Source organism: Saccopteryx bilineata, chromosome 2, assembly GCF_036850765.1.
Source record: "Saccopteryx bilineata isolate mSacBil1 chromosome 2, mSacBil1_pri_phased_curated, whole genome shotgun sequence".
Classification (NCBI taxonomy): domain Eukaryota; kingdom Metazoa; phylum Chordata; class Mammalia; order Chiroptera; family Emballonuridae; genus Saccopteryx; species Saccopteryx bilineata.
In genome coordinates this window covers 168,425,958-168,451,874 of record NC_089491.1, presented here as the reverse complement: position 1 = coordinate 168,451,874, position 25,917 = coordinate 168,425,958, and the positions used below count along the sequence as shown (strand labels likewise).

Here is a 25,917-nt window from a genome sequence, read left to right as displayed (position 1 = left end):
TAATGTTCTCATTAAACCTGTCAATACGAGTTCTTCATTCAAATCTGTTTATTTCCTAATAGCTTCTATGTAACATGAGTTTAATTCTGCTTCAATAAATGCCCAATTTTGAAATAACAGAGATGCTAAATGCTAAATTTAGACAAGTAAAAAAACCCCAAAACGATTCACAATCAAGAATTTTATCCACGCCTGACCAGGCGTTGGCGCAGTGGATAGAGTGTCAAACTGGGATGCAGAGGACCCAGGTTCAAAACCCCAAGGTCGCTGGCTTGGGCAAGGGGTTACTCGGACTGCTGTAGGCCCTCCCCACCACCTCTCCTCCCATCTAGGCACATGTGAGAACTCAATCAAAGAACAACTAAGGTGCCGCAATGAAGAATTGATGCTTCTCACCTCTTTCCCTTCCTGTCTGTTTGTCCCTATCTGTCTCTCTCTCTGTCTTTGTCACACACACACAAAAAATTTATTCACTGGCTGTTAATTATTATCAGTGTCATCAGGGCTTAATCTTTATGAATACAAATTTTTAAAGCTGTTTTAAATCCAATGCTCACATATTATCTCAATTAGCTGTGGGGTAAGAGACCTGGGGTCAATGGCTTAATTTCCAGTTTAGAAATGGAAAAAGCATGACCCACAGAGAGATGAAGTTATTTGTCCAGATTCAGAGCTACACATGCAGAAACTGAGACCTGAAACAGGTAGCCTACGTGCCAACAGGATACAGTGGAAGATGTGAATTTGGATCAAGCTACTCAAGCTCTATAAACCTCATTTATATGGGAATACATTAGACAAAACTACATATCTAAAAGGTTGTTGAGAATGAAATCAGATACCAGTAATTGTATGATAGTACTATGTATCAGAAAATAGAAGGAAACCAAGACTATTACTTAGACTCATGCTAAGGGCTCTTTCCTTTAGATTTTCTTTCCATTCTTTTTTGTTTGTTTGTTTGTTTTGAAAATTGCTCATTTCAATCTTAATTGGTGCTATGGCATTATCACTGAAGAGACATTTCTCAAAAATAACACTAATTTTGTTTCAACCATATATTTATTTTAAAAAATTGAGCTCTGGCCCTGGCCAGTTGGCTCAGTGGTACAGCGTTGGCCTGGCATACAGGAGTCCCGGGTTCGATTCCCGGCTAGGGCACACAGGAAATGCTCCCATTTGCTTCTCCGCCCTTCCCTCTCCTTCCTCTCTCTCTCTCTCTTCCCCTCCCGCAGCCGAGGCTCCATTGAAGCAAAGATGGCCCGGGAAATGAGGATGGCTCCATGGCCTCTGCCTCAGGTGCTAGAATGGCTCTGGTCACAACAGAGCAACACCCCAAGATGGGCAGAGCATCGCCCCCTGGTGGGCATGCTGGGTGGATCCCAGTTGGGCGCATGCGGGGAGTCTGTCTGCCTTCCCGTTTCCAACTTCAGAAAAATACAAAAAAAAAAAAAAAAAATTGAGCTCTACACATGGAATTACCTTTTTGATACAGGGACAATATCATTAAATGCATACACTTTGCTGAATATTATTTAATTTTTTTTTCATAAAAGATGGAAACTGAGCAAAATAGAGATGTATCTTATAAAGAGTATGAATCAGTCAATTATAGTTTAAGACCAAGTTTGAATTCACTTTCTAAGAAGGAAGTCTGGCTGTGATACTGCATTACAGGTAGGAGGAACCTGACCTCTCAGGGATGTGATCTATAAGCAGAGCATTGAATTGAGGGTCAGTGAACTTCTAGGTTAGGAAACTGGATCAAGTTGTTTCATTTCCGTCTTAGAAGTTTACCCATAACACTGACTATGACCCTACCAAAACCCATGTGGCAGGGACAGTTCACAAAAATCTAGGCTCTCCTCTCATAAAGTTGTCAGTGGGAGACAGCCATCCACACAGGGATGACATTTCTCCTGCCTGCATCCAGGTAGGGCAATGGCATTAATTTCTACCTGTGGAAGTTTTGTGGGTCACTTCTGAGGCAGGTTTGTGTGTGTGTGTTTTGTTTTTGAACAGTGCCTACTCCAATGTCTCTTTCTCTGCTTATTGGCTGGATCCAAAGAGTTCCAAAACTCTAGGCAGGACCACAGATGGATGGTGCCTGGGTCCCCGAGTCACTGCATAGAGAAAAGCTTCCCTGCCACTGACCATATTCTGGCACAAGAGCATTCTGTGAGTGAGAATAAATTTCTACTGTGTTAAACTACACTAAAAGTTGGGATTAAAGTTATTACAGTAGCCAGTTAAGTGATACACCCTGTTTACAGTACTTTTATGAAGAGTGATGATATACATATGTCTTTTACTAAATATTTAAAAAGTAAAAAGAACTCTGTTCTTTAAAAACAACTGTTACCTTTATCACAATTGATGCCATAGAATCCAGGTGGGCAGATGCAGAAACCAGGAGTAACACAGAGTCCGCCATTCATACATCGTGGTGTACAGAGGGCTAGTAGGTAGAGAGAACTCTGATTAAGGCCTAATAGGGTGTTGGACTAGGAGCATGTAAGAAATGTCAATAATATAGCAGGTCTACATTTTCAAGCTTTGTGACTGACTGAAAAATGGTCACTCTTTAGTGATACAAGTTCTCTATATTAAAAATTATTTTTGTGCTCTAAATCAGACTATTTTTTTCATATCAGACTATTTATTAACCAATTTCATGAAAAAGAATTTTGGAATTGTTCCATTGGAATGGCTGATCAAAATTTGTCCAGAATCATAATTACAACTAAAATGTGTTCTTAGATGGTAAATGTATTTCCCTGCCCTTATTCCTTGATTTTCTAATTCAAAACTAAATGTAGCCTGACCGGGCGGTGGTGCAGTGGATAGAGCGTCGGACTGGGATGTGGAAGACCCAGGTTCGAGACCCCAAGGTTGCCAGCTTGAGTGAGGGCTCATCTGGTTTGAGCAAAAGCTCACCAGCTTGAGCCCAAGGTCGCTGGCTCAAGCAAGGGGTTACTCGGTCTGCTGAAGGCCCGCGGTCAAGGCACATATGAGAAAGCAGTCAATGAACAATTAAGGTGTCACAACGTGCAACGAAAAACTAATGATTGATGCTTCTCATTTCTCCGTTCCTGTCTGTCTATCCCTGTCTATCCCTGTCTCTGACTCTCCATCTCTGTAAAAAAAAAAAAAAATGTAAATAAGAAAAATTCTTATTTTTTGAAGATGAAAAATATTTTGATTATTTTGATCAAATAAGCTCTTAGTATTTAATATTTAAGTATCTTGTGGTTAATACACATTTCTTTGTGTCTATATTTTTTTCATATACCTTCCTTATTAGTGATTTTATTTAAATGGATGTAGTTACTACACAAATGATATTTATTCATCCTTTTTTTTTTTTTTTGCCTCATAGCAACTTCACAACTCAGGTGTAAACTTAATTATGAATTAAGCCACCTTTAATTGGAGAAGAAACTTTCAAATCAGCCACAATGCTAACATTTATTTACTTTAAGTTAAATTTAATGTGGTTGCATTGATTAACAGGATCATACAGGTTTTAGGTGTACATCTCTATGACATACGATCTGCACATTACATTGTGTGATGGGCACCCAATTAGCTTTTAAAAAGCAATTTAAGTAGAGGGAAAAAAATCCCTCAAAACTGTTATAAGATTATGTCAAAACATAGTGTATATAACAGTTAATATTTTTTTGGGGGGGTGAGGAGTGTCCACAAAGATGTAAACATTGTGCCAAAGTTCTCTAACTCTGTCACCACATATTTAGATTTAACAGAACACCAATCCTAGAAGAAATACTTTCCAGTAGCTCTTCTGTAGCTTTTTAAAGATTTTACTAATCCTTATAATGTGACCAGAAAAAATAATTTCAGGGGAAGTGTTAAAAATACTTGTGGGCTCCCATGGGACATTCATTTCATTAGGGAGCAAGCAAGGAAGGCTGTCTTTACCTTTCTCACAGTGAGGGCCGTAGAACCCATCAGGACACTCACAGACACGTCTTTCATTACAAAAGCCTCTGTTTCGGCACCCTCCTGGGCATTCAGCTTCACCAAAGAGAAACAGATTAAATGGGCACCTTTGAAATCATACTGCGTGAATTACAGCGAGCATGAGGAGGTAGTGATAATTTTTCCCACAATGTGCTAATGATCCTAACTTATTAAATAACAATACTTCTATCACTTTCTCTCCACACCACTTGTACTTCACTAGGTCTTCTTTAAGTGAGATGCTGCATTTCTCAATCTTACTTCTAATGGTAAGGGGCTCATGAAAGGCAAAGCAAGCCTTATTTTGCCTTCACCCCACCTATCAATCTACTCTACCTCCTTAAATTTATGTTGAAATAGTCTATGCCCTCAAGGTTCACTTTCAGAGGGTGGAAAGACCTTTTGATATATCTTTATAGCACTGAAAGCTTCCAGAGCTTAAATTCTATGCTAGAAAAACTTTTATCAGGATGGGAAAGGAGCCAGGTCTCCATGCTTAAATGGGCATCCTGGGTGTGGTGGTGGGGTTCTTTTGCCTAGCAGAGATTGCTATCTTAATGCTGGTACCCTATCCTCCAAGAAAGTCAGAAGCACCAAACTTTGGACAGGAGGGTGGGGAGTATTGCCTCGACAGGTGGCAGTTACTGTTAATGACTGATAACCTCGCTATGAGGATCCAGAATAAGAAGAGGGGGAAAATATATGACCATAGCAGAGATAGACTTAGTACCCCCAAAGACCGTGTTAAAGGAGGAGAAAGCAAGAGGTAGAAACGGTGCATTTTGAAGGAGGTATTGGAATTCTTAAAATTTTGAGTGGGCTCAAAGCACAGAAAGTCTTTCTTAGCACTGTTACTGGCCTCTGTGTTTATCAACCCATTGGTGTGATTATAATTATACAAAACATATCTACCTACCTACCTACCTATCTACCTATTCACCTGTAATTTTTGACCCAAATAACACCTGGAAGCCTTATGAGCTTTCTCTTGAATCACCATCACTGATTACCTTGTTGACATGTTTTAAAGAAAATAGCATTTTGAGGCGTCTGTAGGATGGTGTTGCCTTCAGAATTCATTACAATCACATTCACTTCAAACGCTGCCACTCCATCTTGTTTTCCCAGGCATGGGAAACCAATCTGAACAACTAAAGAAAGAAGAAGAACATACTGAGAAACAGTTTATCCAGTTCATTGCAGTTTTACAGAAATCTTGGTAAAAGAAACAAAGAACAAAGCAACAATGTTCACATTTCATTATTTGACATTCTAGTACCTCCATTGGAGTAGGGAGTGTATTTTGTTCACCTGGGCATTCTCTATAGAACTTGTATTTGACGCTGGGTGGAGAAAGAATGAATTTCCCTACTAACACCAGATTGGGGATATATTGTTTGTAGTCTGGCTTGTACTATATTGAAAAGATTTTCTCTGAAAATTAAAGTTACAAATAGGCAGCATAGATTAATTAATCAGGGGAAGAAACTTTGTGGGCATGTTCACCTGCTTCCATGTAATCCAAAAAACAGCTAAAAAAAAAAATCAACATTTCAGAATCCATTAAATAAAGCCCTATGAGCAATACCCCATTTAGTTTATTTTTACTTTATGTGTGTAAAAGTACAAAATAGTTTCATTGGAAACATTCTATAACTGAAACCCCGATCATTGAACTGAGTTAATGAAGTTAATATTTTCTCGAGTTGTTTGTTAATATTAATAAATGTCCATATCTTGCAGATCTAGAAGAGTGTGTGGTGTGATGAAATAATCTCATGATAGCCTTATATCTAAAGGTTTAGATTACTAAAGAGGAGGCCACTTCTATTTTGTGAGTCCAGTGATCACTTAGGGTGTGTATGTGTTGACTTAGGAACTAACAGAGATGTTGTTGTACAGAGAGGATAAGGCCACCGATTGTGGTATACTCATAAGTCACTGATTATCATAATATATCTACTGGAACTGATTTATAGTAGTTAATCCACTAGACTTTAGTTCTTCCTAATAAATAAGAAGAAATATTGTTAATAGGCATACACGTGAAATTTTGCTTCATTTTGTTTTTTGTATGGCAGAAAACAGTGACTGCCTAGTTTGGGAAGATTATACCAAGCTAAGAAAAATCCTTTCCCTTGAGAGATTTCATAAACCTTTCCCTAGGATTATAAGAAAACTCAAGCTGGCAATTGGTCTGCTCATTTCTGTAAGGCATTGTACACAAACTGGTCATTCAATCTTTTTAATGTGCTTTGGCGACTAACAACTCCCCTCAAGGTTTTGGCATTGTCAGTGTTCATTACTGTGCCAGTCGCAAAATAACATGGATTTCCAGTTCTCCTAAATCTTAAAATGTTAGCATTGCAAATAATCAATTAAATGATGAAAAAGATATACAGATATTTTAACAGAAGTAAAAAAGAGAAAGCCAAAGTTGTGTCTAAAGTTCCAGAATAAAATTGTTATTTCAATAAAAGCCTTGGTTTAATGAAATCTTATATATGAAAATACTGATTTACAAAACACAGAAATCCATTGAAGGGATTTACATTTCAGAAGGAAGCAAAGGAGTAAACAATCTCTTTCAATTGTTAACTCTTTTTACAATTTTCACTTTGTTCAATTATAAAATTTATCTTTCTCATGATTTTTTTTGTTTACTTATTACTTTTAGTTAAATTTATCGGGGTAACATTGGCTAATAAAATTATATAGGTTTCAAGTGTATAATTCTACGATACATCATCTGCATATTGTATTGTGTGCCCACCACCCAGTCAAATCTTCCGTCACCAGTGACTGACTAGCTTTAGATCAATGTTTCCTCCAAGTCAAGCCTGTTCTCATGAATCTTTTGCATGGATGGGTGGGCCAATAATTGCTCTGAAGTATAAAAAGATAAAACTGAAAAGATACTGAAAAATAGAATGTTTAGAATCTTCCTCATCACATGTCATCATCCAAACTATTATGTTCCAGGTGTATCTTTTTTTGGGTCCTTATTCAGGATCTACTTTGCAGCCCACCTAATTCTTTTAAAAAAGGCTTTAAGTTTTACTTTAGCTTTCAGAATCTTAGTATAAAAGAGACATTTGTAAGTAAATGATTCTTTCCTGTTTATCAGCATTGTCAAATTTCAAAATGTTGCATATTAAAAACTGTCTTATATGTATGGGAAATTCAGTTAAGAACGATTAATAGTTCATCCATATTTTCAGATGTACTAAAATCAAACCATTTACAAATCTGGTTAAGGTGTGACTACATGTTCACATACTCCAGTCACCTGGGGGCACTTGTAGAGGTTTTGGAGCGCACGCTAACACGGCCTCTAAGTCAGTGAAAGTCAGGAGATGCACAGAGTTCCCTGGCCTGTGGTTCTAAAATATATTAATATATATGGCTCTGATCAACCCCAGGGGAAAAAAACAAGAATGCAAAATCCAATAGAAACTTCAAAAAGGAAAACACACTATAAGTAACTTTCTTTAGGGTTTTCAAGATGAATTTTCCCCTCTAAATGGTTAACTACAAGTAAGAGTCAAAAATCTAAAGGGCTCATCCATTCAATGAATATTTATTGAGTGATTACTAAGTGCCAGTCACTGTTCTAAACTCTGGGGATACTTTAGTAAAGAAGACAAATCAAAACCCCTGCTACCTCCGGTGCTTATGTTTCAGTCATTGATTTTGAAGACATTTTGTGAAAATATATTAATCACTTAAAATCTAGAAAAATACCCATTCATTGATGGACAATTAGGTTGTTTCCATGGCTTGGCTATTGTAAATAATGCTGCTATAGGCCCTGGCCGGTTGGCTCAGCAGTAGAGCGTCGGCCTGGCGTGCAGGGGACCCGGGTTCGATTCCCGGCCAGGGCACATAGGAGAAGCGCCCATTTGCTTCTTCACCCCCCACTCCCTCCTTCTTCTCTGTCTCTCTCTTCCCCTCCTGCAGCCAAGGCTCCATTGGGGCAAAGATGGCCCGGGCACTAGGGATGACTCCTTGGCCTCTGCCCCAGGCATTAGAGTGGCTCTGGTCGTGGCAGAGAGACGCCCCGGAGGGGCAGAGCATCGCCCCCTGGTGGGCAGAGCATCGCCCCTGGTGGGCGTGCCGGGTGGATCCCTGTCGGGCGCATGTGGGAGTCTGTCTGACTGTCTCTCCCCGTTTCTAGCTTCAGAAATATACACACACACAAAAAAAATGCTGCTATAACTATGTGGGTGCAGCTATCTTTTTGAGTTAGTGTTTTCATTTCCTTTGGATATATTCCTAGAAGTCAAATAGCTGGATCATACGGTAGTTCTATTTTTAATTTAATTTTTATTTTTTTTGTAGAGGAGAGCATGAACGCAGTCCCCCACTACCACAAATTATGCAGTCGAGTTTCCCACATTTGGGTAAATCGCAGGGGTCAGCACATCCGGAGTGCAATGGATAAGCCTCGCCTGGGAAAACCACCTTCGTGATCATGGTATCTCCCCTGCCAGGTAAGTATTATTTTTAATTTTTTGAAGAAACTCCACACTGTTTTCCATAGTAGCATAGCAACTGTACTTATTTACATTCCCACCAACAGTGCAGAAATGAGCCCTTTTCTTCACATCCATGTCATCATTTGTTACCTCTTGTCTTTTGATGAGCGCCATTCTAACAGGTGTGAGGTGATGTCTCATTGTGGTTTTAATTTGCTTTTACCTAATGACTAGCAATGTTGAGTATCTTTTCAGTACCTGTTGGCTTTTCATATATCTTCTTTGGAGAAATGTCTACTCTGGTCTTTGGACATTTTTAAGTTATTTTCATTTTGCTTTTGAGCTGCATGAGTTCTTTATATATTTTGGATATTAACCCCTTATCAGCTATTTGGTTTGCAACTATTTTCCCCCACTCCATAGGTTTTCTTTTTCTTTTTCTTTTTTTGCATTTCTCTGAAGCTGGAAACTGGGAGGCAGTCAGACAGACTCCCGCATGCGCCCGACCGGGATCCATCCGGCACTCCCACCAGGGGGTGATGCTCTGCCCATCCGGGGCGTCGCTCTGTCGCGACCAGAGCCACTCTAGCGCCTGGGGAAGAGGCCAAGGAGCCATCCCCAGCACCCGGGCCATCTTTTGCTCCAATGGAGCCTCGCTGCGGGAGGGGAAGAGAGAGACAGAGAGGAAGGAGAGGGGGAGGGGTGAAGAAGCGGATGGGCGCTTCTCCTGTGTGCCCTGGCCGGGAATTGAACCCAGGACTTCCACACGCCAGGTCGACGCTCTACCACTGAGCCAACCAGCCAGGGTCCCACTCCATAGGTTTTCTTTTCCCTTTGTTGATTGTTTCTTTTGCTGTGCAGAAGCTTTTTAATTTGATGTAGTGCCACTTGTATATTTTTTATTTTATTGCTTGTGTTTTAGATGTCATATCCAAAAAATCACTACCAAGACCCAAGTCAAAGAGCTTTATTCTGTGTTTTCTTCTAGGAGTTTCATGATCTGAAGTTGTACATTTAAGTCTTGAATCCATTTTGAGTTATTTTTGTGAGTAGTGTATATGTTAGTTTCATTTCAGTAACTGACTTTTGCGAACCCTGTGCTCTACCCAGATTAGATTCCTTTCAGTTCCCAAAGATGTGACACATGTCCAAAACACCCTGTCTTTGCACACTCATCTTGCTGTGTGAAGTGTTCTTCTCTTTTCTGTCCAACATCCTCCATTTCACCTTATGAGATGCAAATTAAACTGTACTTGCTTTCTGTGTAGCGTTTCCTCATAACCCCTGCCTACATCATTTCATTTATATATTGCACAAACACCTCTCTCTATGATTACATCATATCATGATTTAATGATTCTACATCCTTTGCTAGACATGAGATTTTCAAATGCAAAAAACTGTATCTTCTTTGTTTTTGTAATTGCAGCATCTAGTATATCTAGTATATGTCTGTCACAACCTAGGTACTGACAGACAACAAAGATATACCTTATGGGAGAAACACCCATATACCCTTATATACACAGGTGCACACTTGCACATATACACATGCACGCTCACACATGTACACAGAAAGAGACAAAATTCACCATAGACAGTGGGAGATACAGAAAATAAAATATTAACAACATGGCCTAACCAGGAGGTTGCTCAGTGGATAGAGCATCGGACTGGGATGCGGAGGACAGGTTCGAGACCCCGAGGTCGCCAGCTTGAGCACGGGCTCATCTGGTTTAAGCAAAAGCTCACCAGCTTGGACCCAAGGTTGCTGGCTCGAGCAAGGGGTTACTTGGTCTGCTGAAGGCCTCCCCCCACCCCGTCAAGGCACATATGAGAAAGCAATCAATGAACAACTAAGGTGTCGCAACAAAAAACTAATGATTGATGCTTCTCCTCTCTGTTTCTGTCTGTCCCTATCTATCCCTCTCTCTGACTCTCTCTGTCTCTGTAAAAAAAAAATTAACAACGAGCACTCAGAAAAACCCATATAACAAAGAAAAAGAGACATTGAACACAGAAAAAGCATAGTCTCTCTTCTTTTAAGGAATAATAGAAATGTGAAAGTTATGTTATGCTTTTACAACAATAAGCACATGAGTGGACAGCCACTTTTACAAAAAGCTAGATGAAATTAGGTCAGCTGCTATAAAATACAGTGCAATCTAGGTTGTATAATCGAAACCGAGATAAATTAAAACAACTCAGAAAAACTAAAGCAGATTGAACATGACTCACATGGCATTCAAGTACACAACAATGTGCAATTGAATTGATTGCATATAAACAAACTCATATAGAAGTAAACAACACACGCATTCTGATTAGATACCTCTTCCACACTGAGATGTGCATGGTGCTCACATAGTTCTGGTCTCTGGTCACCCAAGCCAGCGTCCTCACAATGGAAAAGGTGAGAAAGGTGGGAGAAAGCTCAATCTCAACACCATGTGATTACACACTGCGCATGATTATAATCATCTCACACGGACAGTCCTCAGTGCCCTGATCTGTGCTGACAGCTATTCATTCTCTCAGCAAACACTGAACATTTACTCTGGCCTTTACAATTTGCTAAGGACTGGGTCACCAAGAAGATGTTCCTTCCAGCATTAGCACCTATTTTAAAGTTTCTAGACATTGGAGTCTTGAAAGTCTTCATTGAGAAACATCACTGCTCTGTTGGTTTCATTGTATGACAGAGACAGAGTGTTCAAAGAGGCACAGCCTTGGCTTTATGGAAACTTTATGTTCTTTGTTATCCAACTCATTAATTTTATGGAACCACCCTACAGTTTGTATTTCCTGTTTTTGTTCTCTTCAGATGCCAGGAGGCAGGAACTTCATAACCGTTAAAGATCAAGAATTTTCTTTTTCAATGTTTCAGCATATAAGGAGTCTGTGGGATAAAAGAACAGATTAGCAGCTTGGGGGTCTAAACTAGGGCAGTAGAATAATGAACACTACCTGAGTGCCTAGGAGCACAGACACACTGATTTGGTTACTTTTTAAAATTAAAGGTACCTTCACTGCTCCCACTGTGGGGACCGAACTAATAAGGCTAATGAGTAACTGCCCCACAATGGCTGAAATTCCCACAAACTTCTTGCACTTGCATTTTTTGCAAACAAATCCTACATCTGTCTCCAAAATCAATGTATGTAGGGGAGGGGTTGTACATGCAAAGAGTGTATATGTGTGTGTGCGTGCATGCACATACCTGTGCATACATGTGCACAACTCACCTGATCCTAAAGCATCACCCACTTTTTTCCTTTAAATTTTATTACTTATAAAGATTCTAAATTATTAGAACATGATGTTTCTAAGCACAAGCCATTAAAATATTCTCACATCACATGTTCAAACTCTTATTGTTTCAATATCCAAAGAAGGAGAATTTCAGTAAGCTTTTTTTTTACTACACATAAAAAGTGAATAAAGCTGGAAAGATTTAAGATACAGCATTAAATGTGAAATTCAAAAACTCACTACTTATTGGAAGTTAAGCAGGTGTAAATTTAATTTATTTAATTATGCACTTTAAGGAGCTCAATAAGCTTATATTCCTTTACTAATCAGAAAAAAAGCAAAGCAAAATATTCAAAAATGCAAATGGAAATTGGGAGACATGTTATGTATTTGTTTTATTCTACACAGCTTCTATTTAAAAAAATAAGAGCAAAATATTTGATTAAAGAAAAATTTTATAGAAAATGATCTCTTACTAAAAAGGAATAGGGCATGACACGTGACATGGCCATATTCAACCACTTGGTGTCCAGAGTGGCTTTCTTGTCTCCGTAATGTAATAAAGCTCCAGCAATGACATCTGAGGGGAATTGGGTAATCCATATCTCTAGAATGGGATATCCATGTTCCTGGGCCTACAGATCACAGCAAATGAATCTCCACAGCCCAGGCCTCAGTCATTCCCATGAGCTTCCTAGAAACTCAAATCTGCCTATATTGGAAGCAGATATTTGGAGGGAGGGCTGCTAGTCACACCCACAGTACTGGGATGACCCAAGAGAAACTCGAATTCATTCTTCCCATCTATATCCACATTGGCACTTCTGCTAGAAAATTAGGAAAACTTTGCGCTTATTTGGTCTCCAACTCTTATAAAGCTGGAATGTGGCAATACTGAGCCACTGGAAGTAGCAGTAACTGAAAAATTAAAAATGGGCTTTCTAAGGGTGTCCGATTTCCTGATTATTTCATAGATTTAAATGAACTCCTTATGAGATCTTCATTTGACATCTGACAAAATTATTCTAACATTCCTCTAGATTCATTCCTCTTATTCTTCGGAAGAATAAGGCTCACTTTTAAAGAAAGAGGTTGTGCTAAAATTGTTTTTTAAAAATATTATGACTACAAATATTACAGTGTTAAAACAAACAGTATACTCTAAAACAACCCTTATGTACAAAAGAAGTTAATATAAACTAAAGAGCATATCTTGGATCAATTCAACCTCTCAAATTGTTAAAGTTGATGATTCAGAAAAGTAATTCAGGTCAGAGCCTTGCCGCATACTATTGTCAAAATAAATTTTACATATATGTAAGTTATCACTTAACTGATCTTTTGGATAGAAATTAATTTTCAAGCATAAAAGTAATTTTTTAAAAAATCACAAAAGAGAAGATAAGTTTGACCATGTATACTTTTAAAGCCCCTGCAAATCTATCTCCCTCAAAAAAAAAAAATGGAAGCACTAATTCAAAAGAATATATGCACCCCTATGTTCATTTCAGCTTTACCTAAAATAGACAAGATTTGGAAGCAGCACAAGCATCCATCAGTAGATGAGTGGATAAAAAAAAAGTGTGGTATGTTTACATAATAGAATACTATTCAGCTGTATAAAAGGAAATATTACCATTGCAACAACATGGATGGACCTGAAGAGCATTATGCTACGTGAAATAGCCAGTAAGAAACAAAGAAGTGAGTACCCTATGATTTCACTTATATGTGAAATCTAATGAACAAGATAAACTAACCAACCAAATAGAAACAGACTCATAGATAAAGAACAGACTGACAGCCATCAGAGATGAGGGGGGTTTTGAGGCTGGGTGAAAAAGATGAAGGGATTAAGCAAAACCCAAAAAAAGTCGAACACCTCATAAACTCAGACAACAGAATGGTGGTTACCAGAGCAAAGGAGGTGTGGGGGAGGTAGGAGAGGGTGAAGGAGGTGTCAATGGTGATGGAAGGAGACCTGACTTGAGGTGGTGAACACATAAGACAGCATACACATGATGCATTATAGAACTGTACACCTGAAACCTATACTATTTTATTAACCAATGTCACCCCAATAAATTTAGTAAAAAAGAAAATAATAAAAAGAGCTGCATAAATATACTTAGCATATAGGGATCTTGCAAATCAGTAAGAACACTATTATTTCAAAATAAAAATGAGCATGGTGCAAAGATATTTTACATTGTTTAGTAGATAAAAAATGTTCTGCCTTACTATGAGTTTTAAAAAGTCAAATTAAAAGAACACTGAGAAACCACTTTTCACTTTTTAAGTCAGCAAAATAGTTGACTTGATCAATAACTCATGTTGATGAGGTTACATACAGTAAGCTAGGCACTCTCCCACACTGACAGCCAGTGTACAAATCGGTGCAAGTTGTGCAAAGTAATTGCATTTTGACAGTTTGTTCTAAGAACCCTTTAAAAAGTTCATATCCTTTGACACGATAATTCTACTTCTAAAAATCTGTTTGACCAAAATAAGGAGATGAGCACCAAGATTTTGATACACACATTAATCAGCAAGTGCTTTCTGAATGCCTGCTCTGTTCTGGGCCCTGTGTTGGCAGTTGTGGTGAATAAAATAAACAGAACTCTTGCTCAGTGACCATCTGTTACATAAAAGGATGTGTATTGTGGTATTTCTAAATTCAAACCCTGAAAACAATCTAACACACAATAAAGGAATGAGTAAATAAATTATCATATGTTCATAAAATAGAATATTATAAGCGCATTAAAAACAAGTTTTGGAAAAATATATGACACAGGAAAATGCTTGTGTTAAAATGTTAAAAGCAAAAAAGTCATGATGCAAAACCAAATATATACTTTTTCCACAATTATAAAAAAACATATGTTCATAGAAAAAAGACTAGTTGGAAATATTTAAACATGTTAACATAAATAATCTATGTTTTTTTAAAGTCATAAAGCCTGGGTTCTAGTCTCAACTCCACTGCTTAGATGACTTAGATAAATTCAGTTAAACCTCATAAACCTTAATTTTTTAATTTGTAAAATGGAGCTGTAATTCTGGTCTTGACTGCCTCCCAAAACTCAAATTAGATAATGCATGAACGGGAACTTTGAAAACTAAAAGCTCTAAATAAATATCCATACTATTATTTTCTTAGCAAAGAAGAATGATTAGATCTGAAAGACTAACTCCCTTTCTTCCGCTTGTTTACATGGAAAATTCCTATTTAGTATAGTATCTCCTCCTCATCTGTGAGAGATATGTTCCAAGACCTCAGTGGATGCCTGAAACCAGGCAGTACTGAACCCTATATACATTGTTTTTTCCTATGCATGCATAGCTATGATAAAGTTTAAGTTATAAATTAGCTACAGTAAGACATTAACAACAACAAATACAATAAAACAGAACAATTTATAATAAATACTGTGATAAAAGTTATGCTCTGAACATATGTACCCTGATTTATCAATGTCACCCTATTAAAATTAATAATAATAAAAATTTTTTTTTAAAGTTATGTAAATGCAGTCTTTCTGTCAAAATAACTTACTGTACTATATTCACCTTTTTCCTTAAAGAAAGCACTTTATGACTTCCCTTTGAATTGCCAACGTCACTACTCTTGTGCTTTGGGGACATAAGGGAGTAAAATAAGGGTTACTTGAGCACAAACCCTGTGATAGACCATCTGATAACTGACACGGCTGGGCAGTACCTGCAGCATGGATACGGGACAATTCCCGTCGGGGGCTGGACAGAGGAGGACAGCGTGAGATTCCATCACACTACTTAGAGCAGTGCACAATTTAAAATTTATAAATATTTTGGGAATGTTCCCCTTAACATTTTTGGATCACCCTTGTCCAAGGGTAACTAAAACCACAGAAAGAGAGATGAAGATGGGGGGTGCTCACTTTGGTGAAGTTTTTGTTGACTTACCCTGTTGGCCCCCAATCACTTGGTTTGCATCTTTGCCACATATTGTGTACACTATATTAATCCACACTCAATGGCCAGGTATAGTTCACCTGGCGACTTTTTTTTTTTAAATCTGGAATTATATGAACTGGGGCTACCTAGAGTTTTTTAGCAATTTATAAAACTGCCATTTCTTCATTCCCATCCTAATTTTTTTGCCCCAAAGATATAAAGATATAACAACTGGACTGCCATAAAATCAAGTGATCTCTTCAGAAAAATATTCCATAATCCCTCTAATGGGTGAAATCTGGATCTTAAGTATTATTCCCACCACCATTACATTTTGAGGATAAATCTTTTTCTGAGGCAAAGACCACCCACCTGATGCCTTGTGAGGTACTGTTCCCAGCAGAGGAACATTGACGGTTGGATCTGCCATGATGCCTTTATCCAGAGAGCGCAAAGACAGGAACTCATAGAAGTACTCTGCCTACAACAAAAGGCATTGTCAGTACCAAGGAAACCACAGAGAGTGAGAAGGTACCTCTTAACTCATCATCCCTTCAATGGGAGAGTGACATTTTTCACTACAGGAACTCTGGAGCACACAACGTCTAAAATCTTATGTAGGCATAATTCAGCCTCCTGGGCTTTAGAGCTCTAGAATTAGGCTCTCTTTGGAGAAAAGTAATATTTCAAAAAACATTAATAACATTTATAAAAAATATCCCTTTTAATTTAAATAATATTATTTAGTTGCTGTCTCTTAAAAGGATTGAAAACAAATGCCCTTGAGGAAACAAATGGTGTCAAAACAATCAATTAACCCTTAAAAAAATCCACCTTCACCTCTTGAATAATTTTTTAATTATTTTCAAATCTTCAGTGAGTCTTTTGATCAGAATTTGGAAAGCTGTAATAATAATAATAATAAATAATTAAAGCAGAAATCTATTGACAAAAAAAGATATTAAAGTCCAAAAAATTTTTTTCTTTTTCTTCTTTTCCAAGTGAGAGGAAGGGAGATGGAGAGATAGACTTCCACATGCACTCTGACCAGGATCCACCCGGCAACCCCCTTCTGGGGTGATGCTTTGCCCATCTGGGGCCATGCTCGCAACCAAGCTATTTTTAGCACCTGAGGGGAAGGCTCCACAGAGCCATCCTCAGTACCTGGGCCCATGTGCTCGAACCAATCAAGACATGGCTGCAGGAGAAGAAGAGAGAGAAGGGGGAAGGGAAGAGGTAGAGAAGCAGCTAGTCACTTCTCCTGTGTGTCCTGGGAATTGAACCAGGACATCCACACACCAGGCCAATGCTCTACCACTGAGATAATCAGCCAGGGCCTAAAGTTCAAAATTTAATGATCTCACTGTTAACATTTTTCTGTGTCATTCCCTTTGAGAGGTTTATTTTTAAGGTCTCAACTTAATTACAGAGAGAAAAGCCTAAAAATGCAAAATTCATCATCATAATATGACAAGCTATAAAGTATTACATTGTGAACATTTTCATTTTCCACTAGGTCTAGTTGAAAAAAATGGTTCCTGCTGATTGAACAACCATGAAACATTGGAAGTAGTGATGCCTAATCTCACTGTAGAGCTTTATTTTTTATTGTTAACTGATTCTCAACTAGGTTATTAAAAGAGTTTGGAATGGAAACAAAATAGTCTCATTTGGAATACAGAACAATCAATATATAGGGCAGATGCTAAAATGAGAGTTATACAAATTGACCGATTCTGTAGTTATCTGTAGAGATAACTAGAATTTGGATGGGTTAATAAATGAAAGTAATTATATAAATATAGGCTAGAGGAATTTAAAAAAAGAATATGGTCTTTCTTATATGCAGTATAAAATTTATTTTCCGACATAGACAATATTAAGAGATTTGTAGACATTCACACAACTTTCTGCTTCAAAATGACAGTATCAAATGTATTCAGTTATAAAATCATATGAGAATGATATTTTTTTAAAATAAGTTTATGAGCTTTTTAAAAATATATATATTTTTAAGATTTTATTTATTCATTTTAGAGAGGGGAGAGGAAGAGGGGGCACGGAGGAGCAGGAAGCATCAACTCCCATATATGCTTTGACCAGGCAAGCCCAGGGTTTTGAACCAGTGACCTCAGTGTTCCAGGTTGATGCTTAATCCACTGCACCACCACAGGTCAGGTGAGGATGATAATATAAAGGGATGATGACCTCAGTTGCTATAGGGGCGTTGTCTACACTTGCAGTGAGGTGAAAAACACTTCCTGGTTTCACTGGGTCCAAAGGAGCACATTCACTGACCAAATTCTCACTGCAGCCCCTTCTTTGAGTTGTGGCAGTGGTTCCAGAAGACTACTCTGAAGGGTCCCCTAGGAGGGTAAAATTTTTGTGAATTTTTAAAAATTTATTCACTAGGAGAGCTCTGAGGATAAAGGATCATTCATTAGACAGACAATTCCTACCCCATCTAAGGGAAGGCAGAAGATTGCAAGAAATCTGTTGAAAGAGTGTTATCAGGAAATGTAATTCAATTTGGAATAAATTCCTTTAAAAAAGGAAACATTATTTCTGTTCCTGAAGGAAAATGAACACTATTAAAAGTTGTTTTTCATAAATCCTGGTATTTTAAATGACTTCTCCCAGCTATACTTTCCTTTACACTTTACTGATAATATTTATCATTTAACATTTTGTTCCAAAACATATATGAACAAATTGAGTGGTAGATGTGCTTATAATTAATAACTTTGGATTATTTATATTACCAAGTACAGTAATGACAACTAGTGACAATGACACAACAAGCATCCATGTAATATATACCATGTACCAGGACATATTCTAAACATTTGTATTAACAGCACATATAATGATTGAAAAAGCATTTTGTGAATGAAATGCAAACACTTTATAAATAAAACATTTCAGTGGCTATATTATTTCTAATACCCTCAAATTAGTTATTTATTGTTCCATAATTACATCTTTTGACTTTATCACAGAAATTAAATCTATGTTTATATGAGTAATAGATTTAAAATTACATTTATATAAACTAATAAATTTTTTTTTCTTTTAGTGGGCCATTACCTTTAATCCTAGTTCACACCAGGCAGGCGAGAAATACACACAGTGGGAAAACACTTCCCTTTCCATTCAGGGCTCCCAAAGCCACTGACTTATCCGAGTTTCCTAGAATCAAAGGTTTTTACCTCACCAGCCTTATTCACCTCTGTTCCCCATCTCCTTCTCTCTGCACAAACTCTGCACAAACTGGCTTCTCCTTCAGTACTCCACCATCTTGGCTGCCTGTCTGCTGCAATGCTAATTTCAGGAACTGAGCATAAACTAATAAAATTTCAGTAAGTTATTAAAATCAAATTTATTGGGATGACACTCAATAATATTATATGTTTCAAGTGTATGATTCTATAATACATCATCTGTATTTTGGATTGTGTGCTCAGCACCCAAAGTCCAGACTCCTTTCATTACCACGTATCTGACCCTTTTTACCCTCTTCAACCTCCTTCCATCTCCCTTCCCCCCAGTAACCTTCATACCGTTGTCTGTATTTGTGAGTTTTTTGTTTTGTTTTGTTTGTTCATTTGTTGCTTTCTGTTTTATATCCCACATATAAGTGAAGTCATATGGTTCTTGTCCTTTTTCCATCTGACTTATTTTGCTTAGCATGACATTCTCAAGATCCATCCCTGTTGTCACAAATGGTAGTATTTCATCTTTTCTTATGGCTGAGTAGTATTCCATTGTTTATTAGTACTCCAGTAAATTTAAAAATCATTTTATGTACAATAAGTAAAAGGATGAAAGATTAGACAAAGATTAAAACAATAATTTTTTCCCTTTCTCTTTTTCAAATTTTCTACATGTGATTCCATATTTTTATAGTGAAATAAATACATTTATTTAAAAACAAACATTAATCATGTACCATTTCAGTTCTAAGTGCCCAATGATATTTGTATAATTTTCTGATCATAGGTAAAATAATTCGGAGTGGCTGAGCTCATATAATAATTTCATTTAAAACTCTTAAGTGTCTCCTTGAGAGTGCTTCAACAAAACCACACATACTCACTATTAAAGCAGCTTCTGAATGTATATTCAAAGAACCTTTGATGATGTTCAAAGAATGTGGAACTGAACGAATTTCACTCAGAGTCCAGAAATAACTCTATAGAGCCACAATTTTCAACCTTTTCCATCTCATGGCAGACATAAACTAATTACTAAAATTCTGTAGCATACTAAAAAAATATTTTTTGCCAATCTGACAAAAAAATAGTATAATTTTGCTTCATTCACATTAGATGGCTTATTGTTGTGTTGGCTATTGTCATATTTTACTTGAAAATCTAAGAAAAAATAGGTCAGTACCCCTGACTAGTATTCAGATACTGCCTGTTTTAAAGATTCTTGTGGCACACCAGTGTGCTATGGCACATGGGCTGAAAATTGCTGCCATAGAACATTTGGGTCTCCTGTTACAGCTTCCACAGAGTTCACTATGCTCAGTATCAAAGTTTGTAATTAGTGCTGGCATGACTGCTCAATGTGATGCCTTCAGGTAGGCTTAGAGGACTTCTCCGGACAGCCAACACTCTGATCTTATCAATAACAAATTTCACATTACAGAGGTTTTAGGGTGTCCCTCTGAGCTCTTTGAAAATCAGTAAACATCATGTTTTTTTTATTTCCTGCAGTTCCCAGACTGTCTCACAGGCCACAAACTGGTTTAACAGTTTCTTACTTGGATCTTACCAGTGAAAGGCAGTTGCCCGAGTTAACATTTTTGTTTGTCTTTCTTGTTAAAGATGGTAGTGTTTTTATAATGTCTGAAATATATAGTTTTTCATACTTGGTATATTTTTTAAAAAGGGTTTGTCCATGTATTGTTTACATTGCCTTATTGAGAATTCCAACTTGAAAACTACTTAGAAATTGACCATCTCTTTATCACTTATCTTTCACTTCTTCATAATGAAGAGATCTACCCAAACCACCAATACTGTATAAATACTTCTAGAGATAATCATCATCATAAGGTAGAGAGAAAATCTATTCCTCTTTGAACTTAAAAATTGAAATATTTCCCTCAAAATCATAGAAAATGGCTGATGAAATAAATGATAGATTTGTAATGTCATATTCTAATTTCTAGGCAGGACTCTGTTTTTCCTTTATTTATAATATAATAAATATTCTAGTCCCAAACCTCTCCTTGAGAGAAACTTATTTGGGGTCAAAAAACCCCCCTAAATTGTATGCCAAAGAGAACAGAGAGTCAGCTTTAAAGTTCGGTAATGAGTTTCACAAATTGTAGATTTATTATTTAGATAAAAGGCAGTCAGAGCATTAGCTGCAATAGGAAGGTGCCATATTGGAGAACATGAAACCTCTATTAGGAAAAAAGTACATTTTGTTTATTAAATGACACTAGTGGAAACTCAGGTAGAGGCAAGTAGGGTGCTTATTTGGGAAACACATGAAGGATTGCCTTGTATTCAAACAAAGAATAGGTCTACTTAGAGAATAATTCACTTCTAAATGAAATTGGTGAAAAATCTTTCTGGCTTGGTTTACCATGCAGTAAATTTTCTTTTCATGGTGAAGTATAAAAGCCACACAAATTTTTATCAAGAAAAGAGTATTGGAGGCCATTTAGCTTGTTTCTAAGAGATTTGGCTGAATATTAGGATTGTTCCTTCCAGAAATGAGGAAGATATCATTTAAACAACAAAATGGAACAACTTATAAGGCCTTCTCCCTGGCACTCTTTTTTTTTTGGGGGGGGGGTAGACATGCAAAAAGGAAGCAGAGAACTGTATTAATCATTGGGAGGAATGGAGAAAATCCAGCATTTCTTTTCCACCTTTGAAGTTCTGGATTTAGGGTATATTACTCTAATAAGCACCATAATTGTAGGAACCTCTGAGTTAAGGTTCTTCATAAAACCATGGAGGCTCTCATAAGAGCTCTCAAACCTCTTTTAACTTCATGTATCCTGATGCTGACCTAGGCGCTCATGGGAAAACACTGAAGCCATAAAGGTATCTTATTTGTCCCAAAGATAATTTCAGGCAGTTTAGAGATGCAACACATACAGATGTCTTAAGGTTTGAAACTTTAGAAGTAATTTTTGTTGCATGTTTATTATATTCCAGTCACTGTTCATCTCATTCTCATAACAACCTACTGTTTTTATAGCATACAAGTGTGTCCAGATCAGCAGGGCATGGAGCGTGAGAATTACTAAAGGAATATAAAACAGCTTCTATGCTGTATGTGCAGGACAAGAAGAAATCTACTGAAATGACTAAGAAAGAAAAATAGTTCAATGTGAAAGTCCCAAACAAAACATATCAGCATGCCCAAGGCTTAAAACAAGCTGACGCCTGAATGTCTAGACCAAAAATTGCCAGATCTCACATTCTTCCTCAGCATTTTTGTCACCTCTGCAAAATTTCATCCTTCAAACTCAAAACTCATCATCCTTGGATTTTGTCACACTGCTGACTCTCTTCCCATGTCCTGATTTTTTTATATTTCCTCATTAACTCTCCTCTTCTCAGCTCATGATTGTACAAAATCGCTAAGACTCTGACCACAGCTCTTCCCTCTTTATATTCTGCCATAACATTTAAGCACTCTCACAGATGGAGCTATTTCCTTTTGGGCAACGATGCTCAAATGTGAACAATTCACACTGTCTCGTGTCTCGTGGCTGTGCTTGCCTGCATGGAGCCTAATTCGTTATCTTGACAAAGCAGCTTCTCCCCGATTTCTTTTTATCTGTCAAAAGTGTTGTTTTTCCAATAAGAAAGATAGTGAAACTCAGAGTTGTTACTGTTTCTTGCCTCTACCTCATCTCCCAAGAGTCAGACACCAACATCTTATTTTTCCTCATTACACATCTTCTGATGCCGCCCCTTCCTCTCCTTCCCAGGGCTTCCATCCTAACTCAGACTTTATTTCCTCGTGTTGGTGTTATAACATTTTCTGAACTATGCATCTTGCCTTCCTCTTTAAAATAGCTGCCATAATATAAACTAAGATATCCAATTAAAACATAACTTTTGCCATGTCACAATCCTTTCCTGTCTCTCTCAAAGATAAGGCCTTTAGCCTGGTAAATGTCCTAAAGTCTGGCTGTAAATTGTATTTATTTGTTTTTTTTTTAACTTTAAATTTTCAATTACAGTTTACTTGAAATATTATTATGTATTGGTTTCAGGTGGACAGCACAGTGGTTAGACATCATGTCCTTTACAACGTGTCCCCCCCATGTTTCCAGTACCCAGGTGACACCATACATAGTTATCACAATATTATTGACTATATTATCTATCTTGTACTTTACATCCCTGTGACTATTTTGTAACTACCAATCTTTACTTCTTAATACCTTCATCTCTTTCACTCAGTCCCACATCTCCCTTTCCCCTCTGGTAATCACCAGTCCACTCTTTGTGCCTGTTTCAATTTTGTCCATTTATTTTTGTTCTTTAGATCACTACTCTCCAACAGGAGTCCTCTTTAGGAACTCAGTTGTCCTGTTCTGAACATACCATGGCCATGCTTCTATTCTGGTGTTTTCAGCTATATTGACCTGTGATAGGACTTAAATCCACTTGGCCCTTAAACATACACCACCATGCATTATTATTAAACTTTTCACAGGGGTAGGTCATGTGCCATCACATATATTTTGAATTCTTTGTGATTAAGGATGAGGCCGCATATTTTCTAACACTCTATTGGTGAGTCACACAGTATTGTGCACAAACAAGATATTTAATAAGTATTTGTTGGGTGAATGAATGATCTACAAAGAAGCATGCAGATGCATAAGCCAGGGCATTCCTGAGCACAAAGTTGTGGTGAATTCTGATTCCACTGAGTGCTAAATTAGTTTTATAGGTCAAAAGATTTTATATATGTGTGTGTGTGTATAGGCTTTATTGTGATGACACTGGTTAATAAAAACATACAGATTTCAAGTGTACAACTCAATGACACATCATCTGCACATTGCATTGTGTGCTTACCACCCAAAGTCAAATCTCTTTCCACCACCATTTATCTCCACTTTGCCGTTTCCACCTCCCCTACCCCTTTTCCCTCTGGCAATCACTATACTATTGTCTGTGTCTTTGTGTTTTTTTCTTAATCCCTTCACGTTTTTAACCCAGCCCCTGAACTCTCTTCCCCTCTGACAGCTGCCAGTCTATTCTATGTATCTATGATTCTAGTTCTATTTTGTTAATTTTTTTATTCATTATATATTTTTATTTGACTCATTAAAGTGAAATCATAGGGTACTTCTCTTTCTCTGACTGGCTTATTTCGCTTAACATAATGCTCTCTAAGTCCATCTGTGTTGTCACAAAAGGTAAGATTTATTTCTTTTTTTACAGCTGACTGGTATTCCACTGTGTAAATGGACCACAGCTGTTTTTATCCACTCATCCACTGATGGGCACTCAAGCTGCTTCCAGATCTTGACTATTGTAAATAATACTACAATGAACATAAAGAGTTCATATATTCTTTCAAATTAGAGTTCTGGATATCATCAGAAATATTCCCAGAAATGGAACTGCTGGATCATAAAGCAGTTCCATTTCTTTTATTTTGCTGTGTGTCTAGTCACCACAGAGTATTTTTTTTTAAAAAAAGAGCAATTAAGGGAACATTAACAACTGATACCCAGCCAATGAGTAGTTTCTATCTATTTTATGCTTGTTCTGGGACAAAACATAGGTAATGAGGCTCCCAGAAGAATGTAAGCAGTGTAAACAAGGTCCAGTTCTGAAACATGACTTTGCCCAATGCTCTTCAGGTTCATCACACCCACTTGGGTCTCTTTCTATGTTACATAGAGTTGTAATTTTGTATAGTTTATATGTTTAAAAGTTTATAAATTTTATAAAGTTGTATAAATTTATATAAATGTTGTCTTCTATAGATCACAATATGTAATTGCAACATCACTCGAAAACTGAAATACCAATGATGACTTTTATCTTGATTTCTTTTAAAATTGGCTCTAAGAAGAACTTCTTTCAAAAACAAAAAGAAAAAGCACCTTCTTTTGCAGAGATTTCATTTTTTTACTAGTCTTGGCTTCAATTCACATTTAAGTAAACATTACTTAAAGAAAGAATCTCAGTCAGCCTAGTTCTTCTGTCCTGATAATTGGTTTTATTCATATTAGCCCATAGAGAGCTGGGTGGAGTTAGTGAAGTTATTGGAATATAATTGTAAAGGCCATATTAGCTTTACTGACAAAAGTACTGAACACAGTATTGTGCTGAACACCACACAATAGGGATAGAATTAGCAATTCTTTTTTTATTTTTATTTTTGGTAACAGAGATAGAGAGAGAGACAGAGACACAGAGAGAGACAGATAAGGATAGACAAACAGGAAGGGAGAGAGATGAGAAGCATCAATTCTTTGCTGTGGCACCTTAATTGCTCATTGATTGCTTTCTCATATGTGCCTTGACCGAGGGGGAGGGGGCTACAGCAGAGCCAGTGACCCCTTGCTCAAGCCAGGGACCTTGGGCTTCAAGCCAGTGACCTTTGGGCTCAAGCCAGCAACCACAGAGTCATGTCTATGATCCCACGCTCAAGCCAGCGACCTTACACTCAAGCTGGTGAGCCCGCGCTCAAACCGGTGACATCAGGGTTTTGAACCTGGGTCGTCTGCATCCCAGTCTGATGCTCTATCCACTGTGCCACTGCCTGGTTAGGAAGCAATTCTGATTAATCAACATTTGAGCTACTTTGCTTGTCCTTTAATCTGCTCTAAAGATGCTCTCCTTCTTGACTTCCTCATTCTTGTCCCTGCTTCTATTCGTGTGTATCAATAAATACCGGTAAGGACTGAGGGTCAGGGCTGTCTCATGAAACCTGTATAGGGGATTATGAGGTGGTCTTCCCTAGGTCCCTTGGTGCATGCCATGTGGTCTCCGAGTAGTCATTGTCTCTGTGACATATAAGGGTAATATTAAAACTTAAAGTCCAACTAAATACATCCAAGATGAGAGGTTTGTAAACTAACACAGGCAGGAGATTACACGGTTTGGCTTCACATAAATCTGAAATACCAAAGACATTTCTATTTTTTTTTCTTCCTACAGTTTGGAATCACCATTGCTCATGCAAAGCAGAAACAGACCAGGACATCTGACAAATCACTGGCTCGTCCCTCTCATTTAAGATATGAAAGCAACACAGT

General features: G+C 37.4%; 1 protein-coding gene and 1 non-coding gene across 2 annotated transcripts in view; both read right to left on the bottom strand.

Moving 5' to 3' along the window:
- The window catches only part of WIF1 (WNT inhibitory factor 1), a 109,662-nt gene that overhangs the window by 24,797 nt on the left and 58,948 nt on the right, over nt 1–25,917 (bottom strand). Inside the window, exons 3-6 of the mRNA XM_066258372.1 lie at nt 16,026–16,134; nt 4,995–5,135; nt 3,943–4,038; nt 2,363–2,458 (exon numbers count right to left, since the gene is read on the bottom strand). Of these exons, the coding sequence (XP_066114469.1) occupies nt 2,363–2,458; nt 3,943–4,038; nt 4,995–5,135; nt 16,026–16,134 (442 nt within the window). The remainder of the gene's footprint in view (nt 1–2,362; nt 2,459–3,942; nt 4,039–4,994; nt 5,136–16,025; nt 16,135–25,917) is intronic.
- On the bottom strand, nt 8,323–8,485 carry LOC136327640 (U1 spliceosomal RNA). The gene has a single exon (XR_010729820.1). It is a non-coding gene; the product is annotated as a U1 spliceosomal RNA (small nuclear RNA).